This window comes from Salvelinus sp. IW2-2015, unplaced genomic scaffold (genome assembly GCF_002910315.2).
Source record: "Salvelinus sp. IW2-2015 unplaced genomic scaffold, ASM291031v2 Un_scaffold3384, whole genome shotgun sequence".
NCBI classification, from domain to species: domain Eukaryota; kingdom Metazoa; phylum Chordata; class Actinopteri; order Salmoniformes; family Salmonidae; genus Salvelinus; species Salvelinus sp. IW2-2015.
In genome coordinates, this window is record NW_019944666.1 from 55,629 (window position 1) to 67,800 (window position 12,172).

General features: G+C 38.7%; 1 protein-coding gene across 1 annotated transcript in view; it reads left to right on the plus strand.

Moving 5' to 3' along the window:
• The window catches only part of LOC112075777 (B-cell receptor CD22-like), a gene marked incomplete at its 5' end in the record, with an annotated part of 65,206 nt that extends 55,580 nt beyond the window's left edge, over window positions 1-9,626 (plus strand). Inside the window, one exon of the mRNA XM_070441059.1 lies at window positions 9,597-9,626. Within this exon, the coding sequence (XP_070297160.1) occupies window positions 9,597-9,626 (30 nt within the window). The remainder of the gene's footprint in view (window positions 1-9,596) is intronic.
• Between the last annotated feature and the right edge of the window lie 2,546 nt (window positions 9,627-12,172).

The window sequence follows — 12,172 nt, forward strand, 5'->3', positions numbered from 1 at the left end:
TCAGTTTTATTTTTTCTTTAATCAGGACAAACAGTTTTTTTTTAGCCTGTGCTAAACAAATTGCAAAAGGGGTTTTCTAATGATTCAATTACCTTATAAAATGGCTAAACTTGGATAGCTAACCAATGTTGCCATTAGAACACAGGAGTGTTGGTCTGCTGATAATGGGCCTCTGTACGCCCATGTAGAATATTCCATAAAAATCGTTGTTTCCAGCTACAATAGTCATTTACAACATTAAAACAATGTCTACACTGTATTTCTTGATAACTGTATTTCTGACCCAAACTGTTTGAACAAAACAGATAAGTGGTAATATAATAATCTATATTATTATTATTTACATTTTCATTTAAAAAAAATAGTATACCACTTATAATCAAATATTTATGAGATTATATATGAAGCTAAGAACATTAAAAAATATATTCTATTCTGTTTCTATTATATTACTTTATACAGTATGTTACATATTTCTATTACATTATACAGTACTGTACTATTATATTGTCACGCCCTGGCCTGGTATTCTTTGGTTCTTTTATTATTTTAGTGTAGGTCAGAGTGTGACATGGGAAGTTTGTTGTGTTTTGTCAAGTTTAGGGGTTGTATTGTAGGGGGTGTTGTTTATAGTGTATGCGGTTGTGTTTCATGAGAGGAGTTCTAGAAGTCTATGTTGCCTGGTTTGGTTCTCAATCAGAGAAGCTGGTTATTTTGCTCTGATTGAGCCATATTTAGGCAGCACATAGGCTTTAGGTGGGATTGTGGGAGATTGTCTTAGTTATAACGTTTGTAGCTTGTGTGATGCACTAAACGTTATAGCTTCACGATCGTTTTTTGTTTTGTTTTGTTTAGTGTTCGACGTGGTTTTCCCCCTCTCTAATTAAAAGAGAATGTATTTTGCACACGCTCGCCTTGTCCTCTCTCTTCTCCTAAGACGATCGTGACATCTATTAACATTCTACAGTTCCTGTACTGTTCTGTTACATTATACAGTTCCGTTTACGTATTCTATGTACATTCTACAGTCCTGTTACTATTCTAATTTAAAAACCATTTTCTTACCCAGTCCTGTACTATTCTATTACATTCCTACAGTCCTGTATTATTTCTAGTACATTCCTACAGTCCTGTTTACTATTCTTACATTCTACAGTCCTGTACTATTCTATTACATTATACCAGTCCTTACTATTCGATTACATTCTACAGTCCTCCGTTATTTATTCTATTTACATTCTACAGTTCCGTTTACTTATTCTATTACATTCTACAGTCCTTACTATTCTATGACATATACCAGTACGTATATTCTATGATCGTTTAATATACAGTCCAATGACTATTCTTACATTATACAGTTACTGCTACTATTCTATTACATTTACCAGTCCTGTACTATTCTATGACGCGTTATTACATACTATTCTGATTACATTCTACATCCTGTAACTATTCTATGACGTTATAGTACAGTACTATTTCTATTACATTCTCAGTCCTGTACTATTCTATTAACATTCTACAGTCCTTACTATTCTATTACTTCTACAGTTCTGTATTATTCTATTACATTCTACAGTCCTGTACTGTTCTGTTACATTATACAGTTTGCCTGTACTATTCTATTAATTCTACAGTCCTGTACTATTCTATTACATATCTACTCCTTACTATTTCTTATACATTTCTACAGTCCCATGTATTATTCTGACATTTCTACAGTCCTGTACTTATCTATTACACTTTTCACAGTCCTTACTATTCTATTACATTATACAGTCCTGTACTATTTCTTATTACCATTCTACAGTTCCTGTATTATTCTATTACAGTTCTTACCAGTTCCTGTTACTTATTCTTTTACATTTACAGCCGTGTACTATTCTATGACGTTATACAGTACTGTACTATTCTTTGACGTTTACAGTCCTGTACTTTCTAGTTACATTTATACAGTACTGTTACATTCTAATTAACATTCTACAGTCCGTACATATTTCTATGACGATTATACAGTTACTATTCTATTACATTCTACAGTCCACTGTACTATTCTATACATCTACAGTCCTGTACTGTTCTAGTGTACATATATACCAGTCCTGTTAGATTCTATTACATTCGTACAGTCCGATGTACTATTCTATTCATTCTACAGTTCTTGTCTATTCTATTACATTCTACAGTCCGTATATTCTATTACATTCTACAGTCCTGTACGGTATCTATTACATGTCTACAGTCCTTGTTACTATTCTTCTACATTATACAGTCCTGTACGTATTCTATTACATTCTACCAGTCCTGTATTATTTCTATACCATTCCTACATCCTGTTACTATTCTATTACATTCTACAGTCCTGTACTTTCTATGACGTTATAAGACGGTACTATTCTATGACGTTTGCTTACAGTCCTGTACTATTCTATTACATTAATACGATTACTGTACTATTCTATTACATTCTACAGTCCTGTACTATTCTATGACGTTTTACAGTACATTCATTACCATTCTACAGTCCTGTAACTATTCTATGACGTATATACCAGTACTATCTATTACATTCTACAGTCCTGTTACTATTCTATTTACATTCTTACAGTCCTGCTACTATTCTATTACATTCTAACAGGCCTGTATTATTCTATTACATTTTCTACCAGTCCTGTACTGTTCTGTTTACATTATAACAGTCCTGTATATTCTATTCATTCTACATCCTGTACTATTCTATTACATTACAGTCTGTACTATTCTAACTTCTACAGTCCTGTATTATTCTATTACATTCTACAGTCTGTACGTAGTTTCTATTTACATTCTACAGTCCTGTACTATTCTATTACATTAGACCAGTCTGCTTGACTATTCTATTACATTCTACAGGTCTGTATTATTCTATTACATTCTAACAGTCCTGTACTATTCCTTACATTCTACAGTCCTGTACTATTCTATGACTTATACAGTACTGTAACTACTTCTATGACGTTATACAGTCCTCTACTAGTCTAGACATTATACAGCTTACTGGGGACTATTCTTTACATTCTACATTCCTTGTACTATTCATTGACGTTATACAGTACTATCTATTCACATTCTACAGTCCTTACTATTCTAGAGTTCATACGAGTACCGTTAATTTTTATTTAAAAATTACATTCTACAGTCCTGTTACATATCTCTAATACATTCTTACAGTCCTGTACTATTCTATTACATTACTTACAGTACTGTACTATTCGATTACATATACAGTACTGGTACTATTTCATGACGTATATACAGTACTTACTTATGTCTCATGACGTTTATTACAGTACTGTACTATTTCTATTACCATTTACAGTCCTGTACTATTCGTATAACGTTTAACCTAGTCTGGACTATTCTATGACTGGATTATCTTAAGGTGAATGCCCATTCAATTTGTAAGTTCGCTCTGGTGAAGAGCGTCCTGCTTAAGATGACTTTTAAATGTAAGATGCGTCATACAGTCCTGTACTATCTATTACATTCTACCAGTCCTGGACTATTTCTATTACACTTATACAGTCCTGTTACTATTCTATAACGTTATACGTCTGTACTATTCTTTTTATGGACGTGTATCACAGTACTGTACAATGATCACATAATATACATTGTATTACAGCCGTATTCTAAATATGGATTGAATAAAAAACAACTCTTAATCTACAACATAGTGCATCACAATAACAAATCAAAAACAGTTTTTTAGACATTTTGATCAAAGTATAAAATAAAAAACAGAAAGATACCTCATTTACATAGTAGTTAGCCCTTTGCTATGAAGTCATTTGAAATGAGATTCAGGGTGCATCATGTTTCCATCATCATCCTTGAGGATGTTTCTACAAACTTTCGATTGGAGTTCCACCTGTTGGGTAATTCAATTGACTTGGGACATGATTTTGGAAAGGCCCACACCTGTCTATAATAAGGTCCCACAGTTGACAATGCATGTCAGCAGCACAAAACCTAGCCATGAGGTCGAAGGAATTATAGTGTAGCATCTGAGACAGGATTGGTTGAGCACAATTCTGAGAAGGGTACCAAACAATACACAGTGGCTTCCCTCAGTTTTTAAATGGGAATAAGTTTGGATACAACCAAAGACTGTCCCGGCCCGGCCAAAACGAGCAAATCGGGGAGAAGGGCTATTGGGCAGGGGAGGTGCTGTAAGAACCCGTGGTCACTCCTGACATGAACGCTCCAGAGTTTCCTCTGTGGATATGGAAGAACCTTCCAGAGACAACCATCTCTGCAGCACTCCACCATCAGGGCTTCTAATTGGTAGAGGTTCCAGATGGAAGCCACTCCTCAGTACAAAGGCACATAAAGCGCACTGGAGTTTGCCAAAAAGCACCCAAATGACTCTGACCATGAGAAACAAGTTCTTCAGGTCTGACTGAAACCAAGATTGAACTTTTTTGCTTGAATTCCAAGCGTCACGTCTGGAGCGAAAACCTGGCACCATCCCTACGGTGGCATGGACTTGGCAGTATCATGCGTGTTGGGATGTTTTCAGCAGCAGTGACTGGATGAGACTAGTTAGGATCGAAGGGGAGCATGCAACGGAGCAAATTAAGAGAGATTCTTGATGAAAAACTGCTCCAGGAGCGCTCAGGTCCTGGCTGGCGAGATCCGGTTCACCTTTACGTCCACAGGGACAAACGAGCCTACCTAAGCACACAGCTAAGGACAACGCAGGAGTGGCTTTCGGGACAAATCTCTGAATGTTCTTGATACCGACTGCTCTGGACTTGAACCTGGTCGTACATCTTTGGAAGACCGGGGGAAAATGCTCCTCAGCGACGCTTCGCCCATCCAACTGACAGAGATTGAGGATCGCAGAAGACAGAAGTAGTAGAGAAACTCCCCAAAACAGGTGCCAAGCTTGTTCATCGATTACCACTAGAAGACTCAAGGCTGTAAACACCTACCATAGGTGCTTCAACAACATACTGAGTTAGGTCGAATACTTGTGTAAATGTGATTATTCAGTTTTCTTGGTCACTTATGGGTATTTAGTGTGTGGATGATGAGGGAAAAAACAATTTCATTCATTTTTAGAATAGGCTGTAACGCTAAACAAAATGTGGAAAAGCCTAGGGGGGTCTGAATATTTTTTGGAATGCACTGGGATATACAGTAACCCATGTCAAAACTTTTGACACAGCCTACTCATTCAAAGGGTTTTTTCTTTATTTTTACTATTTTTCTACATCTGTAGTAGGGAATAATAGTGGAAGACATCAAAACTATGAAATAACACAGTATAGAACCATGTAGTTAACCTAAAAAGTGTAAAAATATATTTTATATTTGAGATCTTCAAAGTACCACCCTTGCCTGACCGACAGCTTGCCACTCTTTGGCATTCTATCAACAGCTCACCTGGAATGCTTTTTCAACAATCTTGAAGGAGTTCCCACAAATTGCTGAGCACTCGTTTGCTTTTCCTTTCACTCTATGTTCCAACTCATCCAAACCTATCTCAATTGGGTGGAGGTGGGGTGATTGTTGGAGGCCAGGTCATCTGATGCAAGCACTCCATCACTCTCCTTCATGTTCAAATAGCCCTTAACAGGCCTGGAGGTGGGTTGGGTCATTGTCCTGTTGAAAAACAAATGATAGTTCCACTAAGCGCAAACCAGATAGGATGGCGTATCGCTGCAGAGGGCATATACAGTATTTTATATTTATTTCACACATAAAATTAATTGCTATATTTTATATGAGGCTAAGAACATTTCGTAAATAGCTGTTTTAATTACTTCGTTGATGTTTGCTTCTCAGGAACAATTACATTTCTTATATTCTGTTTTATCTTATTCTATTACATTATATAGCACTGTACTATTCTACAGTATTACAGTACTGGTTTCTATTCTTTACGTACTACAGATCTATGGCATTACATTCTTAAGCAGTCCTGTACTATTCTATACAGTATACAGTACTTTCTATTTACATTTACAGTCCTGTACTATTCTATTACATTCGAACATCCTGGTACATTCTATTACGTTATACGAGTTACTATTCTATTTTACATAGCATACCAGTACTATTCTATTACCGTACTGTTCAGATACACATTAATAGTATGGTTTACTTGGTATGTTGTCCACCCTATACAATATATTATTTCGGCATGTTATCTATGACAAAGTTTAGTGGTATTGTTACTTTGGCTTCAGTGTCCTTTCCTGATGCAACGTCTCTCATCGCTTTCTTAGTAGAAATACTGGAAACGTGTTAAGTGTGGATTGTGTTTAATAAATGTTCAGATGAACTTCATTGTCGATTGTTTTCACCTTGTTATACAGTATCTTCAAAGCTAGCATTGTTATAATCCCACCTCGTGTACTGTACGATACAGTACACTTGTTAGGTTTGATATTGACTCACAGACACTAGAGAAGCATTAACAAGTTGAATTATTCCCCAAAAGGTTCTGTACAGCTTAATCAGGACAGCAAAAACATTTCTCACCATTAGGTGTATAATACATTCCCACTTTTAGGACAGCTCCCCCTTCTCTCTGCCAATCCTTACATCTTATCTGGTCAACAGAAGAAGGTACCAGATACTAACCCTGATTACTCCGCTAAGGGGAACTGACTCACCTCCTGACCCTTAACCCCTCACTTCCCCTAGGTCCACAGATGTCCATCTTGTCTTCCCTTTCTCAACCGTTGCTCTACTTCCTTCCACCCAACACATTCCAAAGCTGATCTGGTTCTTCCCACAGAGAACCGTTAACTTCTGACACACCAACCCACAGAGAACCGTTTAATTCTGACACACACGACCCCCACAGAGAACCGGTTCTAGCTTCTGCACACACAGAACCCACAGAAACCGTTACGCCTTTTGACACACAACCCACCAGGAGAACCGTTAACTTTCTGAGCACACAACCACAGAGACCGGCCTACGTACCTTCTGACAAAACACAACCCATCAGAGAACCCATTAACTTCTGACACACAACCCAACAGAGAACGTATCATGCTCGCGCTATATCTTCTACACACAATCCACAGAGAACCGTTACCTTCTGGACACACAACCCACAGAGAAAACCGTTAATGCTCCTGACACACCAACCCACAAGAGAACATTACTTCTGGACACACAACGCACAGAGAACCGTTATTTTCTGACACACAAGCCCACAGAAGAGAACCGTGTAACTTTCTGACCACCCCACACAAACCCACAGAAAACCGTTAATTCTGACCACACAACCACAGAGAACATTAACTTCTGGGCACCCACAAACCCACAGAGGATACACACCTGTTTATATCACCTGACACACAACCCCAACAGAGAACCTGTTACCTTTCTGAACACACAACTCCCACATGAGAAACCTTCAGCCTTCTGACACACAAACCCCAACGAGGAACCGTTAACTTCTGACACTACAAACCCACAGAGCAACTCCGTTAGACACTTCTGCACAACAACACCCACAGAACGGCAACCATTAACTCTCTGACACACCAACCCACAGAGAACCGTGATATTAATGTCTGACACACCATCAGCCACAGAGAACCTGTTACTGTCTGACCACACACATCACCCACAGAGACCGTTACCTTTCTGCGCCACAGCAGAACCCAACACGAGAAACATTTACCTTCTGACACACTAATCCCGATCAGAGGAACCAGCAGATTACCTTACCTGACAGCACCCACCCACAGAGGAACCCCATGTTCCACCTTCCTGACCACATACAACCCACAGATAACGTTACCCTTTCTGACACCCAAACAAGCCCACAGAGAACCGGTTCCTTCTGACACACAAGCCCACCAGAGAACCCTCGCGTTAGCCCTTCTGCCACACAAGCACCATCTCGGTCTCGTATCCACTTCTCCAACTACTCTCCAGCTCTGTTTTTCCTCTATCATTTATTCTAACTAGCTCAATGTGTCAAAGTTCATAGCCAGATTCCAACACCCTAGTACAATAAAACGTTTAGCATCTTGTTTGCATACGCAACAGTGTTTATTCACATTCCAATCCATTACTCATCCACATCACTGCCTGATCATTTCACCATCCATCTACTTCGATCATCTCCACGTACAAAAATATACATCATGACACTTACTCAGAGGAGTACATCATGGAGCTCCAGCACCTAGACACACAACCAGTTACATTAAAATAGTCCTTAGACTAGTTGAGTATCTGGAGCATCAGCATTTGTGGGTTTGATTACAGGCTCAAAATGGCAAGAAACAAATAACTTTCTTCTGAAACTCGTCAGTCTATTCTTGTTCTGAGAAATGCGAGATTCTTTCTATTCCATGCGAGAAATTGCCAAGAAACTGAAGATCTCGTACAACGCTGTGTACTACTCCCTGCACAGAACAGCGCAAACTGGCGCTAACCAGAATAGAAAGAGGAGTGGGAGGCCCCGGTGCACAACTGAGCAAGATGACAAGTACAGCATTGTTTATAAGACAAAACTGACCCTAGATCAGCACTTCAACTAAGTGTGAATACAGTAGTCCTGTGTGTTGGTAGAGCATGGTGCTGACCCTAGATCAGCTCTCCAACCAAGTGTGAATACAGTAGTCCTGTGTGTCGGTAGAGCCTGGTGTATGGGTTCAATTCCCAATGGGGCCACCGGCATGAAAGATGTGTCCACACAGAATAAGTCTCTTTGGATAAAAGTGTTTCTAAATGGCATATCATGATATATTATTATAACACTTAGTTTGACTATACAGGTCCAGATATACAGGGTTTCTGTCAAACTTGTTGTGTTCAGGTCTTCTTGGTTCTGGGTTTGTAATGTTCAGGTCTTCTTGGTTCTGGGTTTGTAATGTTCAGGTCTTCCTGGTTCAGAGTTTGTAATGTTCAGGTCTTCTTGGTTCTGGGTTTGTAATGTTCAGGTCTTCCTGGTTCTGGGTTTGTAATGTTCAGGTCTTCCTGGTTCAGGGTTTGTTGACTGTACTGTAGAGAACAGAGGAGTCCTCCTCAGCTGCTTGTGCTGCRGTGGGTCTGYAGAGAGAGAAACAGAAATTAAACAGAATCTGCATCCCAAAAAAACCTTCTTAGACTCTTTATAGTGCATTACTTTGACCAAGGCCAATAAGGTTCTGGTAAAAAGTAGTGAACTAAATAAGGAATTCAATTTGGGTTCAATTTGGAACACAAAACAGTTCCTCAAAACCACCACTCTCTCATTATAGACAGAATTGTCTTGAGATTTCCAWTGTTGTGTTTGTAGTTTAAGGAAATGACATCACTAGTGGCCACTCGGGGTACGTCTAGATTGAAAGCCACCTCCCCCAAGTACAAAGACTCAGTCTCCCACCAACTAACAATCGATGGTTACTCCTGTGCTTGTAAAAGGCCATGAGGATCTCCCACTCTCCGCAGTCTGTGAGTGTATTTATTAACAATACTGTTTAACCTGTGTGTGTGTTGCGTTTCACTATGAGAACTTGAAGAACTTTTAGCATTTCTAGAAAGAACTGAGAATTACAATCCAGTTGACCTCTTGTTATGTACTGTGTTTCCAGGTGTTCAGGGTCACAGCTGCAACAGAGTGACTTACACCAAGAGGAAATCTGTGTCTTTGAAGGGGTCAAAACAGTGTTACAATAGTCCGTGTTACTTATGTTGGTTATTAATACAGTCAAATTCATCACTTTTGGTTTAGTCCTAATCGGAGTGCTAGTTGGATCTAATAAGTGACACCTTAGGACCTAAACCAAGACCCGGGTATGCAGCGTCTGTGTGCAGTACAACTGGAAGAGAGACTGGAACATATGAAGGTCCCTCTCACCTGAGAATCAACAGATCTGAGCAGAGGAGGACGAGCTGGAGCTATCGCTTCACTTTTAAAACAGATACAACTATTGAATGGGCGTCATAGTTTCCAGAACAACTCTGTACTGTCACAGGTAATACTCTACACTTACAGAACATTATGATATACTTGGTTAATTACTACAACTCTACAGAACATTATGATATCTGGTAATACTACACTTACAGAACATTATGCATACTACTGGTAATTACTACACTTTACAAACATTATTGATATACTTGTAAATACTACACATAGCAAGAAACATTTATGATATACTGGTAATAAACACTTTACAGAACAATTATTGCATAATACTGGTAATACTAATACAGAACATTATGATATGCTGGTTAATACAACACTTACAGAACATTATGATAATACTGGTAATACTACACTTACAGAACATTTATGATATACCTGGTAATACTACACTTACAGAACCATGTATTGATATACTGGTAATACTACACTTACAGAACAATTATGATTAACGGTTACTACACTTACAGAACATGATGCTATACTGATAATACTACACTTACAGAACATTATGATATACTGGCAATTACAATAACACTTACAGAACATCTATACAATACTGGTAATAACTTACACTTACAGAACCTTATGCATATACTGGTAATACTACACTTACAGAACATTTATGATATACTGGTAATACTACACTTTACAGAACATTTGATATACTGGTAAATACTTTACACTTACAGAACTTATGGATATTACTTGGTAATAAACTACACTTAACAAAGAACATTATGATATTACTGAACTTCTTTATCTCTAGTATTAGTAGGTTGTAAAGGAGGTTTTTCTTTTATTGTGTTTTCTCTCTCTTTCATTCAGAACTGCAGGTAAAGGTGACTCCTGACACAGTGACAGAAATCATGGGTGACACTGACATGTAGCACCACCTGTACTCTGGACTGAAATCCCCAACCCCCACCTTACATTCTTGCGGCTTACAAGAATGGAGAAATACTATTTTTCTGGACCTCTCTCCCAGTATCACTACTCAGCCAGTAGAGGAGGTTTCTGACAGCTACTCCTGTGCTTTAAGAGCTCCATGATAAACTTCAGCTTCTCCTGAAGTCACAGTGGGTGAGTGTGCGTGATTTACCTTCCAGAGTTTTCCTCTCTTATTGCTAAAACAGACTTTGATTTTTCAATTCAATTCAGATAACTGATTTTATAAAGTAACTATAGGCTCATTACTATCTAACATGTTAGTACTGAAGATACTGAGAATCATACAAATAAGCTAATATCATCACCATTCTCACCATTCATCATCACCACCGTCAACATGTGCTTCATCATTTGTTCCAGTTACTTCTTCTCTGAGCTGCTTGAGTGTGACCTACACCAGTAGAAGCATCTGGTTCCTCTATACCATCAGTGGACCTGCCTGTGCACTACCATATTATCCCACAGGTGACTGTTATCTTTATTAAGTCATTTGAGTTCATTTTGTCAAAACTACAGAAGGGAAACCAGAAAAGTGGTGTTTTATTTGCTCTCATCAGACCTGCAGGTGAAGGTGACTCCTGACACAGAGGTAGAGAAAGAGGACACTGACCTGTAGCAACCACCTGTACTCTTGACGACAACCCCACCTTCATCTGGTACAGGGATGGACCAGTCTCTTCCTCGGTTTCACTTCCCAACAACACTCTGTCTGGAGTTTCTGAAACAGACGAGTAGCTCCTGTGCTGTTAAAGGCCATGAGGATTCTCCTCTCTCCTGCAGTGTGTGAGTCTGGAATCTATTGGGATATTTGTAGCTAACCTTTCTTTATAACAAAGTAAGGCCATTTTCATGACTTCAAGGTATGTGTGAAAAAAAACGCATTAATGTATTTTCAGGTGCTCAGGGTCACAACTGTGGAGAGTTGAATTTACACCAAGAGGAGAATCTGTGTCTTGAAGGGCTCCACAGTGGACATTATCCTGCTCTTACACTCATCCCCACTAGTTATATAGAACAAGGTTCATTCTGGTTTACACAGAACACCCTGTAGCATCTTCAGTTCATATCCAGGTATGCAGGTCGTGTGGAGCTACAATCAGGACCACAGATAACCACCACATCATGAACAATAACACACCTGACAGAGAAGGACTCGGCTGAATACAAATTCAGATTAATTAAACAACAGATGAGGGGGAATATTTTTGGCTTCCTGGTGTGATGTGACTGTCACAGGTAATATTCCACCTACAGTTAGTACTGTATAGACAAGTCTAATCACATGAC